Genomic DNA, 26,380 nt, shown 5'->3' with positions numbered 1-26,380 from the left:
ATGCTGTTGTTTTAACTAGTATTTGGCTTTAGTCTGCACTTGCTTCTCCCAGCCTAAAGAAGGGCACTTTTACCCACCAACTATATAGTTGATTCAGTAAGAGATCACCAAAAAAATCCTTGCTTCTCATTAAATACCCTATAATTTTGTTTAGAGCAGTGGTTGTCAGTTATTTTAGATTCAAGGCACCCCTTGGAAATGCAAGATCTTAGTTTTCTTGATTATAATAGAATTTTTTTTCTGTTGTGAGAACCTCAGAAAGACCACAACAGATGGTTTTAACATGATGGATTCCTATTTGAAATTTCTGGGTTTATCTTGTGAATCATGTTTGCACGCTTACAATGCTAACGTTGTCTGGCACCCCAGCATGCCACAACACCCTGGTGGAGAATCGCCGGGTTAGAGAATCTGTGACTAGGTCACAGAAATTCAAGGCTTCATGGCCTTGTGCTACAAAGTCTGGAGAAGCTGCACCTCATTGTTTGTCACACTGCCCCTTACACACAGATGCACTTAGGTTTTGTAAAATAATTGTGCTGGAAGTTGATTTCTCCCCCCACACACATACGCACACTCCCCCCCACCCCCCATTTACTTCTCTCTGATACATTCCCCCTTTACCTATTGCTTATTTCCAGCCTAACTCAGCGGGAACAATTTAAGGCACAGCAAGGAACTGGAGCTGGTATCTCCCCAATGTTCCTTAACTCAGGCAATAGCAAAGAAGTGGATATCTTACGGATGCTTACTAAGGCCAAGGATGAATATACCAAGGTAAGTCTTTTTCTATGTGAAATGAAAGCGTAGGTTCCCTTGGCCCTTGGTAACATCTTATTTGACCACCTCTTCTAACGTTTACATTCTTATTATAAAATTATTTTTCTACTAAATGAAAGCATCAAGATCTTGTAATTACAGGATGCTGGGACAGCAGGCTATACATGGTTTCATGTCAAGAAACACACTAACTCCTGTGTGTTTATACTAGTATATATGTAAGAGCCAAATGAAATAAATTTAAAAATGTCTTCCAAAGAAAAATATCATGTATAGGGATATTGTGATTATTATTATTGTAATTGTGATTATTATTTTGGGGATATAATAAGAATTGTGAACTCATGGTATAGTTTTTATTAGTTTTGATTTGATGTATGAAGCTCACACATTCAGTGGCATCTGAGAGTTATATCTTCTTTGAATGTGGGTGCTATGTTCACATTGGCTTTTAGCTACTCTCTTTTCAACAAATTATTCCTGGTGGGGAAGATGCTTAGCTCCAAAGCAACTGCTTTTAAATATGGTTTGTAAGAGACTATTAGTCACTGATGGAAGAAAATGAAAAAGTTTGAAATGTATGATTCTACTTTATATTTCCTCTATCTTCTGAAGTTTCTAAAAGAGACATAAGTAACTAATGGACTAATAACTTTCTTCTCCTTATTGAGCAATCCAAAGTGTTTTATTTTGGGGAATAAAAGTCTAATCATTTTAATTATTCATATAAATGGTGTAAATTATTTCAAGAGCCCCTGTTGGATCCTAGTACTGTTTCTGCCTTTTGTATATGCAGTGCCACGTAATTATGAGCTCATAATGTATGAGTGTTTTGAGTCTGGGAATATGGTATTAAAAATACACAAGCAATTTCAATAGAGCTTTTATTCCTTTTGTGAAAAGTGGTTACTAATAAGATTTTAAGCAAATTTGTAATGAACTTTGTCAACTACCAAGAAATATGGCCTAGTTTCTTATGCTACAGCTACTTGGAAACCAGCATCTCTAGATCTGCTCTAAGAGATGGGTTTAATACTTTAAAATGGACAAAAAGGGAATTTTATTGCAGTTATCTAAATCTGCATCCATACGTGGATTAAAAGTAAAACTTTGTTTTGATATACCTTTTGAAATGCTTGGAGTTCATTTGAATACTCACTTTTGCGAGAACCAAATGGTAGTTTCCGGAAAATCTAGAAAAATATTAGACTTATGCTTGTAAACTTTGTTTATTGGTGCATTGGAGACAAACTTAGAGAAAATTAGCTCCTTTCTTTATAGGCATGTGTTTCTCTTAGGAAAAGGGAAAGGAAATATTGATAGATCTTGTTTAAGTGGTATCTATGAGCCAGCAAGATCTTTGACTTTAGTAAATTTTCTCTCACCCCTTATTTCCCCACCTATGATGCTATGCTAATGGCATCATAATTGATTGCAGTAGAAATTTTGGGTATGTACAGACATTCAGGGAGGCTAGGTAGAGTTTAGATCAAGTTAAAAATGGCCACCCGATCTAAGGAGCTGGGATGGGGGGGGCTGGCAGGATCTGTGGGAGGGCTTGGAGAGATTGGAGGCAGGGTCCGTGTCGGGGTTGGGGGATTGGAGGGTGAGGGAATTTGGAGGTATTGGAGAGGATCTTCCCTGCCACCGAACCCCCATGGACCTCCTGAGCCTCCCACCCTGATTCTGCAAACAGCTCCTGGGGCCAGTTTTACCAGCCGTCACTGGTCGCAGGAGCCTGATGAAAGTAAGTTGGGGTGGGGGGAGGGGTGGGTAGATCAGAGGAGGGGAGGGTTCTTGTCTCTATGGGGGTAGTTTGATGTGATGGAGGAGCTTTCCTCCAGCTATTTTTACCCCCCCAACTTCCTCCCCTGCCCCCAGACAAACAACCGCCCCTGTGAACCAACCCCCTGATCCCACCCGTCTCTCCCTCCACCTGGACTTATTTCCGTTGGTTCCTGCCAATGGTGAATGCCAGTAAAATAAGCACTAAGAGAAGCTTGCAGGGTGGGGGCTTTGGCAAGCTTATGGGGAAGGGGCTGGCTGGCTTGTTTGGGGGAGTTGTCTGTCTTGGGGAAGGGGCTGAGGGGCTAAAAATAGTTTGGGGAGGAGAGGGGAGAAAAAGTGCAGCCCCAGGGCTATTCTAGGAACTGTAGAGAAGTTCAATTAGATCAGTTTCACCAAACCCAATCTAAATTGGATTACCTCCAAGGTACAGTTAACTTAAATCAGGTTGGCCATTTTTTAAACCTATCTAATCTTCCTAAACTTCTGTACAGTTCACACTTATATCAACTTAACTAGGGATCTAAGTATAAGGTCCACACGTAGGTAAACTAAGTTAGTTTGGGTGCCCATTTTTAACATGATTTAACCTCCCCAAATATCTGTACTTGGCCATTATGTAACCGGGTTTCATCTTCCAGGGGACACGCCCTCTAAAAACTAAAGATCATGTTTTCATGTATGTCTAAAAAAATAAGGACTGGAGGACTGGAAATAAATGCAGTGACAACGAATTTTTACATTAAATGTCATCTTACTTCTCAATGACAATCTTTGGCTGCTTGGTTTCTTACAGGTTGTTGCCAGCTTTTATCTTGAGCCTTACGAGGCTAACGTCCTGAAATCAGTTGGAAGTTCTGCTTCCTTCCCTTCTTCATCCCCTATGTTTGGGGAGGATAACAAAAGCTTTATGAGTCACAAGGTGGGAACAAACAAGATAACCAATTAAGTGTTAATGCATTCAAGAGTTTGCTTACTTTTAAGTCTAGCAAGAAAATTTTAAAAGGCCTAAGAGACAGAGGAGCCATTTTCAAAAGCAACGTGGATGCTTAAATGTCACTTAAGAGCCTAAACAGCCAAATCATTTTCTTCAGCTTCCTGACTGTGCTTTCAACAAGATACTATCCCTGTCATTGTCCTTTTCAGGTAGAACATAGTTTCCAAGTCTCTGGATCAAAAGATGAAATGCGCATTGTCCATGTAAAGACACTGACAGTCTTAGACACGCACCTTCAAGGTGTTTTTCTTTTCAGAGAGCATAAGGGTGCTCTCCAAAATGCTGTGAAGTTGGGGCGGTTTCTTCTTTTTCATCATCCTTGCTATTCTGAATGCCTTGTTCAATTTGCATCCTCCCAGAAACTTCATGTTCCAGCACTGTTCATTGAGCTGTTCTTCTCCATCCTAGTACACCTCTTGACTTTTCTACCAAGGTGCTTATATGCCTGCACTTAACATCTTGACATTATATACTTGCCTTGGCTTTCCACTCTCCATCAGCTAGGTTAAAAATGTCTTCTGATAACCCAGGCATCTTTGTTGTCTTCGTGCTTCTTGGTACATCTAAAGTTGCTTATTCCAGGACTCAGTCTCTTCTAGCTGGTCCTCAGTGATCAGCTGCAGGCCAGGTTTCCAAGTTCTGGTCTGATCCTCTCCCTTCTTTCTCACCTCAGGCCTGTCCAGGATGCCTTCATCTTCAACTTACATTCACAGTTCTTGCTTTTTATGGGGTCACTTCAAGTGTTGTTCAAGTAGTTGCTGCAAAACATAAGGTTATAATGTAATGTCTGCTTTTGAATACTTTAGGACCAGGGTTTCCAGTTCCCCTGCCATTTATTTATCAAGACAACGGTTACATTCTTATCAATGCGTTTCAAAGCTTTCTAGGTCCACTTGAGATTCAAGTTGAACTTGAATACCATATTTTAAATGTAAAGCCCAGGGAATCTCAAAAGTGCAGCAGTTGTTCACCGTGTTCATTTTTTGATGCCGTGCCCATGACACCCCCCGATCTAGTATTGTTATATATCTTAGTATTCCACTTAGGGTTCACCACACACGAGTCTTCCTGTAGGATGTTTAGGCAAACAAGGTTCTTTGGTTAGATGTGATATATTTTATTAGACCAACTAAATAGTTGGAAAAATTATTCTTTGCAAGCTTTTGGGCACAAACACCCGTCTTCAGGCATATAAAGAGTCTGCTGGTGAATTATGTGCTCTCTTGGTTTCTATTCTTCCCAAAAGAACACACAATTCACCAACAGACTCTATGCCTGAAGAAGGGTGTTTGTTCCCAAGAGTTTGCAAAGAGCAAATTTTCCAACTATTTAGTTGGTCTAATAAAAGATATCGCATCTACCCAAAGAAGCTTGCCTGTCCTTAGGCCAACGCAGCTATACCCAAGAATTCTAAAGCGTGGAATTTTGTAGGAAGTCTAGGCATTTCTTCACCTGATCCCAAAATCGTTTGATTTTTCTTTTTCTCAGTTTCATTCATAGGAGCACAATGAAGTTAAAAAACTGACCTCTGAAGTTGGTTTTGATCCTCAAATTGACTTATCTGGTCAGCAAATTTCTGTCCTCATTAAGGATCATGTCCTTACTGTTTCTATGCTTCGTATTATCATACAAGAATGTGAATTTTGCTGTCTGAAGCATCTCCCTTGCTGTCCACCTGATTTCTAAGAAACCTATGTTGTCATTCTGTTACCTCTCAAACTTGTTCATTGGCAGGGATGTTTTACCAGTCTGACAAAGTTGTTCCAGATTCTGATGGTCACAGTTTCCTTTCCAACCTCCAAAATTCATTGTTTCTCTGCCACAGTTCCCTGATCAAGTGTCAGCCTCCTGCTTAGCTTTTAGCTGATACCAGGGTGGGTCAGGAGGTCCCACTGCGCCTGATCATCTTTCTTCTCAGTAACCCTGATGGCAGACACAGCCTTGAGGAATTTGGCACATAGTGCCCACTCTTTGAGCATTCTTTATATTGGGGTCCTTCAGCTTAATTAGGGATTAGTTTCTTCTCCACCACTTGTTATTGAGACTTAGCACAAGGATCAGGCAGAGCTTAATAGCAGAACTCAAGGTCAAACCATATATCAAAAATACTTCAGTTCCCCAATTGAAGAAAAAACTTAAAATTGCTTAATTCACAGGAAAGTCAGTGAGACTGAAGCTCATGCTTAAATTTACAAACATGTACTTACCTGCTTTCCTGAACTACGGTGAATGTATGCATGTGTTTGTGCTCTCCCAAATTAGGACCATGGTAAAAAACAGCAACAACAGTGATTGTGTTGAAGAGGGGACAGACTATTATAGACAGTGGAGAACAGAGAAAAGGCTGTGTGTCTTTTTCTATGTATATAAAAGCTGTTGTTACAAATTATTATTACATTACCTGATTAGACTGTGTTTATAAAAGACAATAGGTTTTTAACATACTTGTTTTAGACTCATAAAAATGATCAGAATAGATCTAATCAGCACAACTTCTGCAAAAAAAATATTGTGAGTAACTAATTCATTACAATCTTATATGAAATAATAGATGAGGGAAGCCAGTTAACACTTTATTTAGATTTTCAATAAAACTGTGATATAGAAATTCACAAAAAGCTAAGTAGCCATTAAACAAAAGGCAAAGTGCTGTCATGGATCAGAAACAAGATGCAGAAAACGGAGTAGGAAATAAGTAATCAACTTTCACCATAGCAGAAAGTTTTCAGTGTTGTTCTATAAAATCAATGTTCTTTTGTGTCCTTCAAATGATTTGGGAAAGGGTGTGAGAACTAAGCAGGCAATATTTGTGCAAAAACATTATTATTAAAGCTAGTCAAGTCCAAAGTGGCCAAACAAAGCTAGGTGAATGAACTAAACAATGGTAGTTATAACTTGGTGGTCATAAATGCAACAGAAATATTTATTTAAAACAAAAGCCATAGTATTTTATAGTCCTTGGCATATGCTTTTGTATTCATTGTTCACATTATTTCTCTAATGGTATCTTTCTAAACAATCCATTTATAAATGTTTACAGGGTGAACTAAAAAATAAAAACAAAGCTTTAACTAACGCTACATTTCTTTTAAACACTGCCATTCATCTGACCTTGTGGCATTTAGCATTGAAATAAGATGCCCCATAGTTCATTATTTGAGTAGCATGCTACAGTCTGCACAGGGGTTGATATTTAAAATATCACATTCTGAGGTGCCTTCAGTGGACCATCAGGATTTCACACAGAAAAATATTTTGGGAGAATGAGTTCTGCCACCCCAGCCTAGCCATAAGAGCATTCAGTATACAATTCTGTAATAACCTCACACTTAACTTTCACTTTCAGTTTCCCTTGCAGGGCAGAACTTACTTTTAGGGCCTCAAGCTTCCTCAAACATAGTGCTTGAAGCAGTCTCCACCTCTGTGCCAAATAAGTACAAGAGAGGGAAGATGCAGGAACTGGATTTGGGATTTTTTTAATCTGGGCTCAGGTACCCCCTCCCCAGCATGTCTCTTGTGCTTCCAGAAGACAGTTCTCCAGGCAACAGGTCTGCACTAAAGGTTGAAGCAAAAATAACAAAAATCCAAATGAATGAAGCTGAACTACAGTTATACTTTGTAATGATTTTTCCCTCAGAGTCCCACTGTAGATGTGTACCTGCCCCTCTGGCACAGGACCATTTTTAAGTAGTGTGCTGCTGTTGTTGTGTCTGTTTGGTCTGTCAAATTACATATTTTTTTATAAAAACCATCTCTAGATAATTCTCAGTAGGGAAAATTATAAAATATCAACTTTAGGGCTGAGACCCTCGTGTTTTTTGCCTGTCTCTTTCCCCACTTCTCTTCCTGCCTTTCTGATTTTTCATCTTCCTTTTTGGGCAATCCATCCAGAAGCACTAGTGAAATAGAAATGTATCCCAAGTTGCAGAACTTGTAGTTTGTTGTGGATAATGGTTGGTTGGTGTCTCTGTGGATACTAGTTGGAGTCAGTCCTTACTCTGGTATGTACCACCACCTTCTAAAAAATGAGGCTATTCTCCCTTCAGTGTCCTGATGTGTTTTCCTTATTATTTGTCAGCTCTGTAACCAGGGTTTGCTCTTTTGAAGGTGCAGCCTCATTTTGATTTTCTGATGATATAATATAAGTGTAAAATTTCCCTTTTGGAATAAAAAGGATTTTCTTTCACTTCAAAATACATTTGTTTTTCCCACTGCAGTGTAAGACCTGTTCAGAGCCCAAACAAATAACCAGTTCTTCTGCTATTTATGACAACCCTAACCTGATCAAACCAATCCCGGTGAAGCCCAGTGAAAATCAGCACCAGCGAATACCTCAACAAGGCAAGGTACACTGTTGTATTTGCCCTCTGCCTAGCACTGTCATAAGACACTAGATTTGTGAGGATGCTTGCACAATGCGGATAATCCATGCAACGATTTGAGGTGGAACTAAGATAAGTTGTTTTTAAAATCCAAAATTGGTATCTATTTTGCAAAAAGTAATTCTCCTATATTAAATTCAGGTATTAAATGGAGATGCAATATACTTACGTTCAGAAAATATTGATCTTTCAATTCAGGGATGTGGCAGTCATCCTCTGATAACCCCTCATGGGCCACTGGACAACAGTTTATCCTATTTATTTATTTATGCATTCATATAATCTAAGTGATAAAAAATTCTGCTTGCTCAAACATGCTTAATGTTTTTGATCCATCTTTAAAATACTTTACCTGACAGATGTCAGAGATCCAGCCCATGGATCTTGGACCAACCCTGCACAGCTGACATGGCATATGCCAGGTCTCGCCCCACATGCTGCATCAGATCCATAGACCAGCTGTATTCAACAGAGCCAGCACACAGGGCCAGCCTGACATGGGTATCTCTTGCAGTGCATGCCTCGGATCAGCCATGCCCTCAGTGCACACTAGACCCAATCCAGGGTTTGTGCACAGAGCCAGCATGGGGTAAGTGCACAAAACCGGCTCTGTGCAGACCTGGTCCTGTGCACTGGCTCCAGAACATGGGGTCCAAATTCAGACCAGCCCCAGAACCAGTGCACAGGTCTGGTTTGACAGGGTGCTGGTGCTGCCTGCAGAACGTGCCCTAGATCAGCCCCCATGCCATTTGCAGCATACACACCTGGGCCAACCTCACACAGTATATAGAGCCCACGCTAGCCCTGGTCCAGGGTTCAGGCTGCATGGGATGTACACAGCATGTGTTACCCATGCCAAACTGGCCCTTCATGCTGGGTCTGGCACCTGGGGCCAGTATGTGGGCCTGTTGTGGACCAGCCCTGGATCCAGCATGCAGGGCCAGATGAGTTTGACACCCCTGCTTTACGTTGTAAAATCCAGCAAAATGCATCTAAGGATAAAAGAGACTCAGAAACTGGCACTCCCTTCCCAGCAGGCAGAAGGCTCCATTTTTTTTTTCTATTTCATGAGAATTTAGAGGTTTTTTTAGTATTTTAGTAATGACTGTAATGGGAAGCACCTTCTTTCTAGATATGAGAGTGGACCAGGTGTCTTCTTTCTGGATTGTCATTATCTTTCATCCTCACCTGATGTTTCAAGGCTATTTGAAATAACCTACCCTTCCCATCTGAGAGAACCACTGATAAGAGAAAGTTATTTGGCTGTCCATAAATACTTGATGGCTAAAGATTTTACACAGTGAATGTATTTTAAAAAACACAGGAATGGTATTAATGGGATTATTCTTTGTCTCCCCCTGCCCCCAGAGCCTGGATTCTGAACCACAGCACTTGTCCCTTACAGCACTGTTTGGAAAACAAGAAAAACCTAGCCCATACCAGGATGTCTCAGATCAGTCACAAAAACAGCACCAAGAGAAATGTTCCATGCGGCAGGGAGTAGTGCGCTCACTGTCCTATGAGGAACCCAGCAGACATTCGCCCTCAGCAGAGAAGCAGCTTTGTCCAGCCATTCAGAAACTTATGGTACGGGGGACAGACCTTCACCCACTGGCTGAATTTCCTGAGAACCGGATGTGTGAAAATGGCAGTGTCCATTCTCTTGGGAAGGCTTTTACTGGACTCTTCCAACCTGTAACTTCTCATGGTATTGCTCCATCTCATCCAGTGCAGGATACAGCAGGCACTCAGAGCTTGCTACACCAACTGCAGAGCCAGTCCGGATCAATGACCAAAATGGACCTCAGTGCTACAGGACCTGTAAATTCAACAGCTTCAGTCTTTAGCAGGACTCCTGCAGCTGCAGCATCAACAACACAAATAAATAACATGACCCAGCCACATCTTGTATATTTCAATGGCTCCCTTCCTACCCAGACTTTAGGGCCTCAAACCCTTGGTAAAGAACCACCCAAACTTCCTAGACAGCCACTCTCTCTCTCCAGCAACCAGCCAACAAGTTCTGGGGTGATTTCACCCCAAGAGTTATTGGAAAAACTTCAAATAGTGCAACAGGAGCAACAGCTACATGTGTCCAGCAGACCTACGTTGGCAGCTAAGTTTCCTGTGGTTATGCAGAGCAGCAACACATTGAAACTGGACTCCTGGATAGACAAGGCACCGGGTGCAGAAAAGCAGAGCCCTCTTTTTCAGGTAAAGGTGGGACTTGAAGGGCTAATATCGTATTAGGAAAGTCTCTGGGAATCATTTTTGTTGTGCCATACCAGTAAAGCTTTTCTCTAATTACAGTTTCTTCTCATCCCAGCAAATCTTACATCCAAGCTTATTGTCATTATATCCTCCTTTTGTACCAGTGGGTCTGGGTACCACGTCCAAGTTGGACTCCATGCAAGCACTAATCCTGTAGCAGCACTCACTAGCAAGTCCACTAAAAGCCATAATATTTTAATTGGAGGTTTTCAAAGGTACTTTTGGGGCTGGATGCAGAGAGACATAGTTTCATAGTTGGTAGGGTCGGAAGGGACCTGAGCAGATCATCAAGTCCAACCACCTGCCATGGCAGGAAAATGTACTGGGGTCAAACAGCCCCAGCAAGGTGTTCATCTAGCCTCCTCTTAAAGACCCCCAGGGTAGGAGTCAGCACCACTTCACTTGGAAGTTGGTTCCAGATCCTAGCCGCACTGACCATGAAGTAGCACCTCCTGATGTCTGGTCTGAATCTAGCCTCTGCCAGCTTGTGACCGTTATTTCTAGTCACTCCTGGTAGTGCTTAGGGGAACAGGGACTCCCCCAATGCCTGCTGGTTCCCTCTGACTACTTTGTAAACGGCCACTAGGTCCCCCCTCAGCCTTCTCTTGTGGAGGCTGAACAGGTTCAAGTCCCTTAGCCTCTCCTTGTAGGGCCTGTCCTGCTGCCCCCGGATTGTGCGAGTGGCCCTCCTCTGGGCCCTCTCCATGTTGTCCACATCCCTCCTGAAGTGTGGCGCCCAGAACTGGATGCAGTACTCTAACTGCGGCCTGACCAGTGTCACATAGAGGGGGAGGATCACCCCCTTGGACCTGCTCGAGATGCCTCTGGATGCATGACAAGGTGCGGTTGGCCTTCCTGACCATGTCCCCACACTGCCGGCCCATGTTCATTTTGGCATCAGTAATGATTCCAAGATCCTTTTCTGCCTCTGCACTGACAAGAAGAGAGTTCTCCAGCCTGTAGGTATGCTGCTGGTTCTTCCTCCCCAGGTGCTTCACCTTGCACTTGTCGGTGTTGAATCCCATCCAGTTCTCATCCGCCCACCCCTGTAACCTGTCTAGGTCTGATTGTAGCCTATTCCTCCCTTCTAGCTTACCCACATCCCCCCACATCTTAGTGTCGTCTGTGAATTTAAACAGGGTGCTTTTTACCCCCTCGTCCAAGTCACTGATGAAGATGTTGAACAGTACGGGCCCAAGGACCGAGCCCTGCGGAACCCCACTGCCCACATCCCTCTAGGTCGAAAATGACCCATCCACCACCGCTGTCTAGGTGTGGCCCTCCAGTCAGTTAGCGACCCATTTGACTGTGCAGGCATTGATGCCACAGTCCCCCAGTTTTTTAACGAGAATGGGGTGAGAGACAGTGTCAAAGGCCTTCCGGAAGTCCAGGAAGATTATGTCCACTGCTACCCCTGTGTCTAAGGATTTTGTGACCTGGTCATAGAAGGCCACCAGGTTGGTCTGACAGGACCTGCCTTTAATGAACCCGTGTTGGTTGGCCATAAGCATAATCTTCCCTCATGGACACGCGCCAAGATAATTCTCTCCAAAAGCTTACCCAGGATCGAGGTAAGATTAACTGGCCTATAGTTTCCCAGGTCCTCCTTCCTCCCTTTTTTGAAAATGGGAACCACATTGGTCCTCTTCCAGTCCTCTGGCACCACTCCAGAGCACCATGAGTGCTCATAAAGCCATGCCAGGGGTCCTGCAATGACCTCTGCTAATTCTGTCAGCACTCTGGGGTGGAGATCTTCCGGACCAGCTGATTTAAATACATCCAGTCCCTCCAGAAGTTTCCTGACGAGATCCTTACTGACCCTAGGCCTGGGTGCGCCTCCCCTGGGGCCTGCAAGGATCCTGGTGGGGAGGCTGATCCAGTCCCTGCTCAGGAAAATGGAGGCAAAGACATAGACATCTAAAATTGTATTCAAGCAGATATTGGGCATCTAAATCCAAAGAGTGATTCAGGGGACTCCAACTCAACAGTTGCTTAACCCTAAAGGTACCTGATTTCACTTAACCCCTAAATTGAAGCTCCCATGTATGTGTTGAAGCAGCGCAATCTGAACAGCTAAGCCCCTTATGATTACCTAACCTTTCCTGCAGTCCCACTGTGAAGCAGAGTGATGTCTAAACTCCACTAAGTCCTCAGAAGTGTTTGACCTTTAAGGTGGTCCCCTAATGCTCATATCATCCTCAAATCGAGGGCTTGTCAATGACAGAATGTACTGTCAGCATTGAGTTCAGTGCTGAATACATTCCACAGTTACTTTCACTGTAAAGTACAACTAGAGGAGGAAGTTATTGGTGATGGTAGTGCTTACACTGTCCTGGAAGAAGGAGATTTGGGGTCTAAGCCCTCCTCAGCATAAAGTGTTTCCCACCCACATCTAGCAACTCCCTGACCACCAAACTGGAGCAAAGTCTGAGTATGGACCACCTCTTGAAGCTAGGCCATTGTGCAGCCAAGAAGGAAGAGTCAAGGAACCAGAAGGAAAGCAAGAAGAGAGTCAGTTTATCAGATACACAACTGGAAGGGGAGATAACCGTGTTCTGGTTCCTGTTCCGCTTATGCAGTTTACATTAGGTAGCCATTGGTAAAAAACTGAAAGATTTCTGAGAGCAGGAGCCTATTTTTTAGGCACTGAAGTACATACATTAGAGATGTGCAAAGCGTTTCCCTGGATCTCACCCCCAATTACCAGATTACATTATTAGTTTCAAGTTCTGTGCAGGTAAGTAAGTGTCATTATTTCTGGGTAGATAAGGTTCTTTGGGTAAATCTGATATGTTTTATTAGACCAACAAAAAATTGTTCTTTGCAAGCTTTTGGATAAAAATACTCCTTCAGGCAAAGGAAGCCTCTGTAGTTGTTTTGTACTCTTCCTGGATGGGATAGAAGCCAGTATACAAGAATGCATGTCAGTGAAAATGCAAATGTGTGGCAGTGGGGGTCAGAGGTGAGAAACCCCTCCATAAAGTAATGCTGGTGATGGTGATAGCCAGGTAAACCAAAGATAAAGGATGCAGTTCTGGATTGAAATAGATACTGGCAAAAGCATATTGACAAGGAGAAGTCACCACTGTGGTTATTACCACAAATATACATAAGAAGCTGTAACAGCCATTACAACTCTGAATCCTGTTTTGCATAACAGAATGTGGCTCAAGAAGATTCAGATGGACAGCCTGAAGATTGGTTTTATCAGCCGATATGCTGGTAGCCATTAATTCAGGACTGTATGAGATGGAAAGATAAATGAATTAGTATAATCTCACACAATCCTGAACTAATGGTTACCAGCGTATTAGCTGATAAACCAATCTCCTTTGCCACCCTACCTGGCAATAGACATCTGTGAAATAGATTTGGTGCACACATTTGCACATGCTCATGCAAAAATCAATCAAAGCAAATCCTGACAATCCATGTATCCAAAGGTCTGTACCCTATATTTGTTTATCTTTCAGCATTGCATCTTCTGTTGCTATCAATCAAAGTTCAGTGAAGCAAATACTACAAGGTCTGCCAAGAACAGAATGCTACCTAGAAAACATCTTCATTACTGAAAAGATGACAGGGTTATTTAAGGTGCATACAAGATTTGTTGAGCAAGAAGGAGACTGGCTTACATTTTCTCACAAACAGTTCTGATACTTTACAAGCCTTGCTTTTAAATTGGCTTGTGATGCATCTCCATATGGTATAGGAGCTGTGCTCCCACATTGAAAGGAAAGACCTCTTACAAAAGAAATTAATGCAAGCTGACTAGAATTATGCTCAAATCTACAAAGGAAACACTCTGTCTAGTACCAGCCTGATTCAGGGAAGTATCCTTACTAGAGCACAATATCCTTGCCATTTTTTCAGATAATCAGTTTATCCTATTTTCAGTAGACCATTTTTTTGTGTTTGTTGTTTTGTTTTGTTTTTTACTTTTTGGGTATACCCTACATAAGTAACACCCCTCCCATAGAAGGAATTTTTCTGCATAGAAATAAATGTGATACTTAGGATCACGAATCTGAGTCATGCCAATGCTTATGGTTTATCTTGATTACCGCTCCTGCATGTGGTAGCAAAAATGCTCAGCAAGGATATATCTAGTATTCTTAACTAGCTACATGTAAAATGTTTAAAATTGAAGATACAGTAAATATGAATTAAAAAATTCTGAATTAAACTTGGAAAGACACTTATCTGTCTTGTAGTATAGTACTATAGTATATTTCATGAAACCACCCTAGGGAGCATTTATGGTGGAAAGTATATTCCTTTCACAAAAGATTCTTTTAAACCATACAAGCTCTATGGAGAATGATAACAGTTTATCTGTGTTCATGAATATTTAAGGCATGGTTCTGAAGTGTAAGAATAACATATCTGGCTGGTAGCTAAATTTGATGGCCAGAGATTGAATTCCCAGTGAACTCAATGGGAAAATGGTCTAGATTTGCAGATAGCTGGTGTACTGATTAAAGTATCTTTGTACTGATGATGTAAATAACTAGATCTTTGCAATAACTCTACTTAAACATTTCACCTAAAAATGCTTAAACAAATTCTAAGTGATGCTCACTAAGAATGCTAGAAATCCACAGCTCCTACTCTAACTACTAATGCTCTAAGAGACTTGTCTGATGGACATAGAATTCCAAGCAGGTAGTGAGAGATGGGGGCTCCAATTTACATTACAAGTGTTCCAACACATTCTCAGCTTTAAAAAAATCCAGTGTAAATTCACTAAGTACCATGTCATCCAGCTGCCAGTAGTATTGCTGAATACTAACTAAAGACATTTAAGTGAGCACTTGAGAAGCAGGAGTGCTATATGCTGCCACAGCCTCATGGATTTTTTTCATTGCCCTGTTGCAATGCTGTACAGTTGGCAATGTAAGATCCTGCTGTAATGTTGGTGAGTCAGAGATTTAAGTCTTCACCTGGAAAAGGTGAAGATAAATCAATGAATGCTAAGTAAACAAGCAACTTGGGTCAGATTGTATCAGCAATATTTTTGGGAGTGCTGTTTTGTCCTTGTGAGGAAATTATTCGGAAACTAAAAGAAGCAGATGACTGACAAAGCAGTTTGCAAAACTGGTCTTGCCAACTAGGTTTGCAGAACTGACCTTGGAATCCTTTTGGCACTGATGCCTGGGCTAGTTAGGAGACCATTTGATGTGTGTTTTACCTCAAACCTCTCCATTACCCTTTCTGTTTTCGTAAGCACTGTCAATAAAAGACTGCAGGAAGCATAAAAAGATTACAGTAATAATAACAGTAAAAATCTAGCATTGCTACTAGAACTGCAGAAGGCTGTAGACCATATTCGTCTCACCACTAACCAAAAGATACCCAAACTAAATGTCTAAACCAGTGCTTCTCAACTGTTTCAAACTCAAGACACCTCTTGACAGCTCTTAGTTTTCAATTATTTTTGACTACAGAAAAATAATAGAGCCAGTTCTATTACAAAGAACTCAGACCACAGCAGGGTAGAATGTTTTTAACACTGTGAATTCGTATTTGAAATCTCTGGATTTATCTTGTGAATCATGTTTCCCCCACCTAACAATGCTAACATTGTGTGGCACCCCACTGCATCCTTGAATGGATCTCAAGGTACCCTAGGGTGCCCCAGCACTTTGCTTGAGAATCACTGGTTTAAATGGAAAGATCACCCTGTTTTGTGTAAAGAAATTACTTAAGGGCTAGAGCTTGTGAAAGCACCGTCTCACTTGTTAATAAAATATTGACTTTTAATGTTGTTATACACAAAATCAGGATTTCATTTATCAAGAAATAGATGTATACATTTTCTATTTTAGACAACGATTTTAAATACTGTTTTAGCCTGTAACTATTAGTTTGCTGCGTCACCGGTAGATGGCAGCATTGCTTACTATACTATACATAGCTGCTTCTGTTTTGTCTGTTCTAATAAAAAGCAAGCCATTCTTCAATTACCGATTCTAGTACATCATATTTGCATATTTATAAGTAGAATAAGTCCATGCTGTTAAAAACACACCATGTTTTCTGTTTTGTTTTCAGGGTTTTATTCCTTAGAGTCTGTATAGCCAAAAGATTGCTTTGTTTATTTGGTTGATTTGTTTGTTAAGAACCAGACACTCACATTGTGTAGAAGCATGATACTTTCATTTTAGCTAGAAAGATCTCTGCCATTCTTAGTCATTCTTTTATAAAAGAACCAGTAATAAGAACCACTGGAGGCCACCCGTATTCCAAGCACTGGAGGAGCCCAGAGAGAGAGAAACTGCCATTCATGTGCACAGAACACAGAATTGGTTGTTTCTGTTATGATTAGACGTCATGCAGGAAATAAGAATGGCAGGTGAATAGTTTTTCTTGTTAAAAAAGCCTAGCTTCAAAAAGCAGAAAAGCAATATTTACCAAACAGTGTTGTTATTAGTAGCTGTTTGCATAGCAGGCATGTTGACTGCTTTTTTGTATTTACAAATGCTTTTACAGTGTTTCTCCTACTGTAAATATAGTACTGTGAATCAGCATGGGAATTCAATCCTTTTTTATTTTTGAAGTGTTTACATGCTGTAGTTGAGTGTCCCACAAATATCTTAGATGAAATGACAGAGGCAAGGATTTCTTAGAGTGAAATGTTGTATTGGCCCAACAGGGTAGCTAGGATAGAGTTGGACGAGCTTTTGAATGCAACATGTTCGTCAGATTACTTCTTGCATTCAAAAGTTTATCTAACTATCCCAGCTACCCTGCTGGTCCAATAAAAGATATCACTCTAAGAAATCCTTGCCTGTTGCATAACTTTTGGACTGTCACAGCTTTGATCACAGTAGCACACTCTTACGTTCCTGTAAAATAGAAAATATATAAGACTAGAGCAAGCCAAGAGGTACTGAAACAGAAGTATTCTCTAATTAAATAACCTTGTTTTGTGATTGCAGGATACCTGTCAGATGTACCATCTGCATCATTATGCTCCTATTTTTTATTTAGTTTTCCTCTACATGTTGGAGATTCAAACTGAGACTGTTACAGTAGCACTTTACCTATGCACAGCTGAGCAATAATCCTGCCTCCAGTCCAAATAAAGCAACTGGTGTCTCATGTTAATACCTAAAGATACTTGTTTTATGTTGAAAAATACACACACAATAAAACCTGTGATGATAATGCTCCCACTGAGTCTCACAAGTGGTGCTTGACACTTGAACAGTAAGACAAGCTGCAGTTTAGAATTAAGATCCATTACTAGAGTTGTGTGAAGAAAGTTTAAATAGTACTTGCCTTGTTGACTTATTCCTACCAGCATTATTAGCATTTGCACATTCAAAAGTTCCAGATGTGTCCCAAAATTAAAAGAAGTAAAACCTTAAGGCACAGACTCTACTTTCAAATCAGTATGTTACTCCTTGCTTAGACTGATATAAAAGGAAGTGGAACTCTTAGAGAATTACCTCAATGTTTTCCATTCCACTTATTCCATTTATTAAAATATGCTCAGATACAGGCAATTATTCTCAAAGACCAAACCTAGGGATGTGGACCTTCAAGGATTTTGTTGCAGTTGGTCATTCCTCTACAGCACTAATAATCAAATTTATGAAACAAACTGCTTTTGTAATCCGCTGAATTGGTTTGTTATAGGGAATTAATTACACTTGAGATTCAGTATTACAATCTTCAGTTGGATGAGGAGCCTATTAACTTAGAAATGGACAGCTAATAAAGGAGGATTTGTAACAGGAGGATTCTGGGCTCCAAGTAATCCTAATTCTTGCATATACACTTGTGTAACTGCTGCAGGTTGGGTCTCCCTTCACCCTTACTCCTGTATTCTTGGTAAATGTATACACCATTTATGATGCCTTTGTGTGTTCATTTTTGTATGGTTAGGTGATTTCACCTCAGCGCATTCCTGCAACAGTGACTCCTACGCTCTTGATGTCTCCAATGGTGTTTACTCAGTCCACACCTGCTCCACCAAAAGCAAATGAAAGTGGGCGGTTGCCACCCTCAAACCAAGAACCAGCTGCCAATTCAGGTAGCCTTATCCTGCCTATGCAGAACCTGGAGCCATCTCTGGTAAACAACAACCCAATGACCAAGATACAGCTGCAGGAAACACTTTTACACCTGATCCAGGTAAAGTCAGAAGTGTTTCCCTGCTGCTTACATCCTTTATTCTGCTTTTGATTTACATACCTCTGCTGCATAATTGGTTAGATCCATTTGTCTGAAGGCTAAATGCTATGCTAAAATGTGCATTGGAAATTATGCTATTTCTGGCTGTATTTAAAGGAAGCACTACATCATATTCTGGAGATAACAGTCCTTTGCACAGCATTGGCTTAACTGCCTTTTGATTAATGTATGCAGTGTTGGGTGCAACAGTTCAAGAAAGATGAACAATAAATTTGAAGGGGTTCAGGGTAAAGAACAAGGATGATCAAAGGCTTCAAGGGATTGGTCTGTGAGTAAAGGTGAAAACAGCATGCGCAATACACACGCACAACTTAACTAAATGATGAATAATTCGTGATCTGACATTAGTCTTCAAATAGTTGAGGCTCATGTTAAGGGCAGAAGTTCAGGGAGGAATAAAAAAAAAAGGGATGAAGATGGGTAAGTAAAAATATGTCTTAGCTGTCCAGAAAAATGTACCGGTTATGTTCATTAAAAAGCTCTTCTGCAGTCAAAGTGATGAAAGTCTTTTTGCCAGAGTTACTAAAATTTCGACTGACAAAACATTCAGGAATATTTTGTAGAAAACAAGCTGGTATACGTCAAAGGGTGGAATTGAATGAGTCATGTTTTAGTGTTCTGTCTGACATGGAATTCTATGAGAACTAAAAAAAGTGAATGTTTTAAATGTTAAAGGACTGCCTTTAATGTGGAATGGATGAAGAGGGCCAATCAGTCTAATTTGTCAGTCAGAGTTATTTGACGATGTATTGTTGAAACTGATCATAGATATAATCATTGAAGATTGACATAGCCTTTAGATTCTGATTACATAATAAAGAGTAGATACAGGATAAAGTATTTTATGAAGCATTTCTCACATACCTTTCAGGACTTCTGGTTTGTGGTTAAAAAGAAGAGTGTTGTGTTCCTCCTGTTTTTCCATATTTGGTACTAGTGGGAAAAACTTTACATAATACCAATTACTATCTTATGCATTTTATCTTCTGAAGTCTTATCTGCAAACTATGTGTTGGCCAGATTCTTTGCACTGGCCACAAAGACTAATTGGGCTATTTTGGAAAAAAATTTCTGGTTAGCCCACTCCACACCTAATATGAAAAGCTAATTTCATACCTAACTGCTGACTTGCAACTTTTGTCCCAGGTGCATCCTACATTCCCCATGAAGTGTCACCAGTTTAGTTATTGTCTTATGTTCTTACATGAACTTAATGTATCTTTCTAATTTGCACTGTCCAGTTCCTTCACTTTTTGCAAGAATGCCATGTTTTAAAGCAATGGCTCTTAAACTGTGGTGTATACAGGGTGGATTTGATTTTAAATCAAATTGATAAAAATCATGATTTAAATCACTGGCCAGGAAGCCTCGATTTAATCATTGTTCTCTACCAAAAATGCGTTCTTGTTGTTTGACATAACCTTTGTTCAAGGCTATGGAAATAGGCTTCAGGATAGTCAGCATACGTTCTACGTTTCTCCTAACCCAATGTTGAGAACTTTAGCTATGGCAGTTCTATCTATTTTGTCACAGTTTTGTTCACAAATTGTCATCAGATTAAGCCAGTTCCCAATATATCACTCAAAACAGTCCACTAGTGAGTTCCATCACACATCTTGTGGGAGAGTTACTTTGGTTCCTTCTGCCTTGTGGGAGAGTTAGTTTGGTTCCTTCTGCTTTCTTCAGAGCAGCTGCTGCAAAGTGGTTGTCACAGAAGTCTTTTGCAATTTCGACAGAATTGTGCTCAAAATGTTCGTTTTTGTTTCTGCTGCCCCTCCCTCCCTGTATTTATCTCCAGACTCCTCCTTGCCAAGATCTACTCCACCCCCAACAATCCTCTATTCATTTAACTTCTTGAAACTTTGCACTTTCAGAGAGAGGTATGGGCTTGACTCTGTGTACAGAAACATGCAGAGAGTAGTGCTTATTGGTAGGTAATCAGCAGGGATCCTGGTTTTCCCCTGATTAAAAAAAAAAAAATCCCAAATTTTCTGATTTAAAAAAAAAACCACCCTAAATCAATGTTTATATATGGTGGCATTTTGTTTTAATCACGTAAAAATGTAGAGCTGGGGGGGTGTTAAATCAGAAAATTTGGGTTTGTTTTTTTTTTTTTTATCAGAAAACCAGGACCCCTGGTAATCAGGTCTGTTATCGCTTATCTTCATATACTGCTGTTAACAAGGATGTTATCTCTGGAGAGACAAATCCACAGTTTGAGCACTGAAACTAAGCATCACAGAGATGTTTAATGGGATCTTCTAGACTAAGCAGTCAGTCCCATTGGGTAGAGTGGTTTTCTCTAATCTTTACTAATCTATAGAGGAGCCTCTGGGAACCCCATAACATTGGGCCCCTAATACAGTCCGTGGCCTGTTGTGATGCATTTATAAAGCTTTTCTAAAAAGGTTACATAAATATATTGTATCAAATAGTATAAATTAGAAGTTATAATCCTTATTCCATGATATATTTGTGCAATAACGTATCTTAATTTAAAACCAACTTTATATAAAAAGCATCTTAACAAAAAATAAAAAATTACAATTAAATCAAAAAATCGTATTTAAATTTTAAAAAACTGATTTAAATAAAAAATCCATTATTTTTAAATCATCGATTTTTATCTACCTTGGATGTATAGAGCAGTCTGTGGTACTCTGCAAAATGAAAAGCTTCAAAAAACAATCAGCATGTCAGCACTGGAAAGAGAGATGGATCACAGTAATATCTTTTATTGCAAAATGATGTGCAAAATGGAAAAGTTTTGACAACTCTTGCTCTCACACTACCTGGGCAAAGGAACCAGTGCAGTTTAAGATCATTCAGTCCAGTGAGTATCAAAGGAGATGCTGAGATTTCCTCACTTGGAAAACAGAATCAGGAGCTAACTCAATCCACTGCACACTAAAACATTTCAGCATCATTATTGCAATAATAGGAGGGGAAGAAACTCCTTAAAAGAACCCTTAAATATAGGATAATAAGAATGAGGGCTGGGGCAGGAGGAAGGAAAGATTCTTGCTCTTGATATCTATGTATGCAAACATTCTGTGAGAGGTATTAGCCAGAGGTGGATTTTTTTAAAATTAATTCCCTTGCTAGCATAAACTTTGTCTGAGTGAGTATGGTAGAAAATTCTTAAGAACCTGGAATGGCAAGAACTTAAAATCATTTTGCTCTGTCTCTCTTATCTTCCAATAACCATTCTTATTTTGTTTTTCAGAATGATGACAACTTCTTAAACATAATCTATGAAGCTTATCTCTTCAGTGCAAGGAAGGCAGCAATGAAAAAATCTGTGTAAATGATAGTTTTTAATTACATTTCTATGACTTCTTGAACTCCAGGAGAAAAAAAAATAAAAATGAAATGAAATAAATGGTCCTAGACAGTTTACACGCACTTAAATATTGCTTGTTGGCAAGTACATGCTGTACTGAGAAACGAGTGGGTGGAAACTGATTGTGCCTTCCTGGGGGGAGGGGGGTTGGTCACAGCACTAAAAACGTGAAATCACAAAATATCTGAAATTGTATTTTTTTACATGGGCCCATTGCTAGATGACTTATGTTTCTCCTATAAAGACTCTGTTCTCAGAGTTCAGTCTCCTTTTTATTTATAGCTATGGTTATTCATTGACTAGTTATTTTACCTGGACCTTCTCTGACAGAGATATTGCATCTCTTATACTACCCTGGTTAGCATGAATGGTGCCCAGTCCAAGCCACAAGGTGGCAATGTTGAACTGTTTTTAGACACATGAAAATATTGGTGAAATTCAGGACTAGGGAGATCTCTTGAAGCTGGGATTGTTTCTGGCTTGTCTTCAAGGAGTTTAAACTTGTGTGAAAGAAATGTGATGATTTCCCCCCGGAAATCTATGTAGAAAAACCTGTTTTTTATTTTAATTCCTGAATGTTTTTATAGGAAGTTGTAGAAATGGAAATCTGAAGTTTTAAAAATTTATAGAGTAGCTTTATTGTTAGTGAGTGTTTTTGCTCTACGTGCAGATCTGGGATAGCCTTGGATTCAGGTGTCTCTTCTTCCAAAAAATCTACATAATTCTAAGCAATATATAAACTTGTCAAGAGAGAAGCTATTAGTTCACAAGTGCTTTTCCAGCATGTTCCAAGAGCAGGTGGAAAAATGGTTTCAGTGATCCATTTATAAAGAAAATAAAATGGATTATCCATACTATGCAGTGGATTCATTGTGTTACCACATGAACTAAGTAGTACTGAAAGAACAATTTTCAATTGTTTAAGGTGGGATTTTAATGTACTCCTAGACTTGTACAAAAGTAAAATAGAATGCATTGGCCTCATGTTCCTTGTTAACACCTCAATTATGGTTTAAATCAGTTGGAATAAATACCTAAAACAAATGTGATATTCTTTTAGGTAAGGTTTTATACACTTCATTGGCAGATGTTATATGAAACCATGGTGTATGGATGTAGTCTTTGGTGAAGAAAGAAAATGAGTCCAGGTTTTGTTTAGTGTTCTAATGCTGCAGTATATCAACACCTTCATACCTGGCAGGACTCATTCTTTTGTGGTTTCAGAGAAGTGAGATGAGGGCATTATTATATCTGACTCACCAAGAGCAACAGGTGGAATCAAAATCAAGTGGGGCTCAGACAGAAACATCAGAATCTTGGTGCATAAGGAAGAGTGAGGAGAAGAGAAATATTGTGAGACACCACAAGCAAGGCATGAACTTGGGTTTTCTAACTTGGTTGCAGTATCAGGTGGCAGGATTTTGCTGCCTGAGAGAAATTTGGGTATGGAATAGTGGCTGTAGTACATGGGTGGGAAAAATACAGCCCATGGGCTGCATCCAATCCACCTGGTCATTGTCTGGCCCGTGGGACCCCTAAAAAATTAGAAACTATTTATCTGCTCCTGGCTCCCTATCAAAGATGACAGGAGCCAGGGCCAGTAGGACCCAGGGGGAGTCCCAGCAAGAAAGCAGCAACCCCACCCCACCCCCAGCCATTTCCCTGCCTTCCTGCCTCAGCACTGTTTCAGCACCACATGGCTCCTGGCTGCATCACTGAACTGCTGGAGCACAGAGCTGCGCTGGTATTCCAGTGTGTGTGTAGGGTGGGACTGTGCGTGTTTGTAGGGTAAGTCGCACCCACACACACCACCATACACATGTACCCACACTGCCTTGCACAGACCCCACACCCTCTCACACACCTCAGCCACCCTCCCCCCTATGCACAGCTCCCCTATAGCCACCCACACCCCATATATCCACATACGCACCCACATGCTCCCACAACCCCCACATCTATCCACCCCCTGCAGGAACACCTACACCTCCCCAAAACCCCACATAAGTACACACTCACAGACCCCCACAATATACAAGAGTGAGACTTCATTTTAAGCTATTGTATACAATCACCTCTATGTATACTACACAAATGCATGTAACCCAGGAATATTTAATATTTTTTAAAATCAAATTAATGAATGTTGTAGATGTTCGCTTTTTAGAGTATAATTTGGTATTTTTCTGGTTCTAAGATGGCAAAACCCCTTGCTGAAAAGAGTACTTCTGGGGGCAGAAGTCACAGGTTAGGGGCTGGGACTTCCAGTATCTTTTCTAAGAGATGTGGCCAGAGGATAGCATAGGATGGAAAAGAGAGTGAGCAAACTGAAGTGTTTTTCAACTCCGACAAGGCATCTTCTAAAATTATAGCTAAAATAGAGCCATCCCCAACTACTGAAAAGCTGGAAATTCTCTGGGTTTCTCATAAATTCCTGTATTTTTTATTTGTATTAGTCTTTAAATGTCATATATTGTTTAGTAATATATTGATTTTTATTTTTAAAATAAAACCAAATATCTGGGAATTTTTGCAGACTATGGCCACATACAGGCATGCTTCCTTCTCAATCTGATCAGGGAGAGGAGAGGAGCAGTAGGGGTGGCCGGGGGTTTGCACTGCTGCTCCCCTCCCCTCAGAGCTTTGCTCTGCTCTTCTCTCCACTCTGGTGAGCTGCAGGTACCAGCCTTGAAGTGCTGTGCAGGGGGAAAAGCTTGGGAAGCTTTTCTTTTTTCACTTCTTTTTTTGTTAATTCAAAGGGAACAATTATAATTCTACTGCAGAATAAACTTTAACATGGCAAAATATAATTTTAAAGGAAGGGGCTAAGTTTAAATTGTGTTGGGTTTGGGTTTCAGCCATAAATACAATGAGATTCATGGTTCATTTTGTATATCCTGGATATCAGAATGGCAGCATACTGTTCTGGTTGCTGTAGCATCCTTTGTTGGAAAACCTTAGATTAAGAGATTTTACAGTATAGTATTTTAGGTTGTAAGGGAGAAGACAATGTGGCAAGAAGATACCTCCTCCCAGGAGGCTTGTTCTAGCCTGGGGGGAAAACGTGGGATTCTGCAGTCTTGAAATATATGATACAGCAAAACAGATACAAGTTCTGACAAATGACAATCAGTTGAACTTGCTACATAGAGTAAAACTTGTTTTTAAGACTTCTCTTCCTTTTCCATGTCCTACAACTGCTTTTTCCATCAAGTCATTGTGATCTCTGGACATATTTCTAGGTTCAGCTGGAGGGGGAAAAAAGAATAAGCTTCTGCATGATGCCCAAAAACTGAAGAGACTCTTTCTTCTCCACTGAAAGTGATACTTTAAAAATATCTTAAAGGTCAAAGCACAAGTCCAGTCTTAACACTTTGCCCTGTATAAATACTACATGTTAGAACTGGCATCACAGACCAAGCCCCTATGTTAGCCTATCATCAAGACTGCAGCTAGACAGCCCCCCTGCCCCCCCCCCAACTACCACTGTAACTACATGATCTCTCTTTTCAGTATTATCTAAAATTACAACTATCAGTGATCATTTTTGCATTTTGTTCAAAAAGTGATAACATTACCTTCCCACCAGAACAAACTAAACAGACATACAGAGGCCTATGACTGGAATGCAAGGAGAGATAGGAACGGACTCCCTTCCTCTGCACGATTCAAAATAGCACTGAAACAAAGCAGATATAGCATATCAAAGAAAAGGAAAGCAAACTGTTAGGTTACTGTACAAAATAATTTACAGGGAGAGAGCTTCAAAATAAACAATGTCACCCTGAAAGAGAGTTCAGACAGGATGAAATCCTTTTTATTAATTTCAATAACCAAAACTTCTGGTGAAGGGGCTAATATATTTTATGGTAACATCTACTTTCAAAGCGTCCATGTAAAAGTTCCTGGAAACCTTTGGCACATACTTTGATTAGAAACCTAACCTATTATGTTTTGGTCCATCCTCCTCTAACTACAAGACAACAGATCTATCATCTGACAGCAAAAGAGGGGAGGTATGAATATGGCTCAAGAGAATGGAACTGCACAAAAGTCAATATATGATGCGATCTGCTTGTAAAGTACAAGGAAAAATGAGGGCCCTGACTAAGAACACAAGCTTCTATTGCGCACCAAGAAATATGTTAGCCTTGATTTTGATGCAGAATAAATAGCACCTTTTGATTTACCAAAGCAGTTCTATAATAGATTCCTGCCTAGTAATGTAAAGACTCTGCTACATGCCTCCTTGTGGATCTATCGAAGTATTTGCAGCAACAGGACTGGGCATTAGGGCTGTGCAAAGCTTTGGTCCCTGATTCGATTCGGCAGCTGAATCTACAAATCTGAATCAAATCAAAGGACCCTTGAACTTCTCTGAATTGAATCAGAATCCTCTGAATTGATTTGGAAAGATTCAGTGATTTATGCATAGACACAGCTTTAATGTTTTTTCCTACATACCTCAAGGTACCAGGTGGCTCAATGCTGTGACGCTGGGGTGGATGGAGCGTCCCACAGGAGCGCGGGGGGCTCCCCAGCGTGCTCAGCAGCAGACCTGGAAGTGGATCAGAAACACTTCTGATCCATTCCAGATCTGCTGCAGAGCACGCAGGGAGT

The 26,380-nt window shown here is 40.4% G+C and overlaps 1 protein-coding gene across 5 annotated transcripts in view; it reads left to right on the top strand.

Annotated features, from left to right (window-relative positions):
• The window catches only part of DCP1B (decapping mRNA 1B), a 68,751-nt gene extending 44,285 nt beyond the window's left edge, over positions 1–24,466 (top strand). For 3 of the 5 annotated variants that reach the window (XM_090043448.1, XM_090043451.1, XM_090043450.1), the window contains 5 exons: positions 642–777; positions 7,780–7,908; positions 9,313–10,158; positions 18,109–18,357; positions 21,644–24,465. In XM_090043448.1, coding sequence (XP_089899574.1) covers positions 642–777; positions 7,780–7,908; positions 9,313–10,158; positions 18,109–18,357; positions 21,644–21,724 — 1,441 coding nt within the window. In that variant the 3' untranslated portion in view covers positions 21,725–24,465. Of the gene's footprint in view, positions 1–641; positions 778–7,779; positions 7,909–9,312; positions 10,159–18,108; positions 18,358–21,643 lie in introns of all 5 variants that reach the window. The other 2 variants (XM_090043452.1, XM_090043449.1) reach the window with 1 other exon arrangement.
• The last annotated feature ends 1,914 nt before the right edge of the window (positions 24,467–26,380 follow it).

The sequence above is a fragment of the Crocodylus siamensis genome, chromosome 4 (assembly GCF_052110815.1).
Source record: "Crocodylus siamensis isolate JL-2025a chromosome 4, ASM5211081v1, whole genome shotgun sequence".
Classification (NCBI taxonomy): Eukaryota; Metazoa; Chordata; order Crocodylia; family Crocodylidae; genus Crocodylus; species Crocodylus siamensis.
The sequence above is the reverse complement of the archived record's forward strand: the minus strand, read 5'-3'. Positions and strand labels throughout refer to the sequence as shown.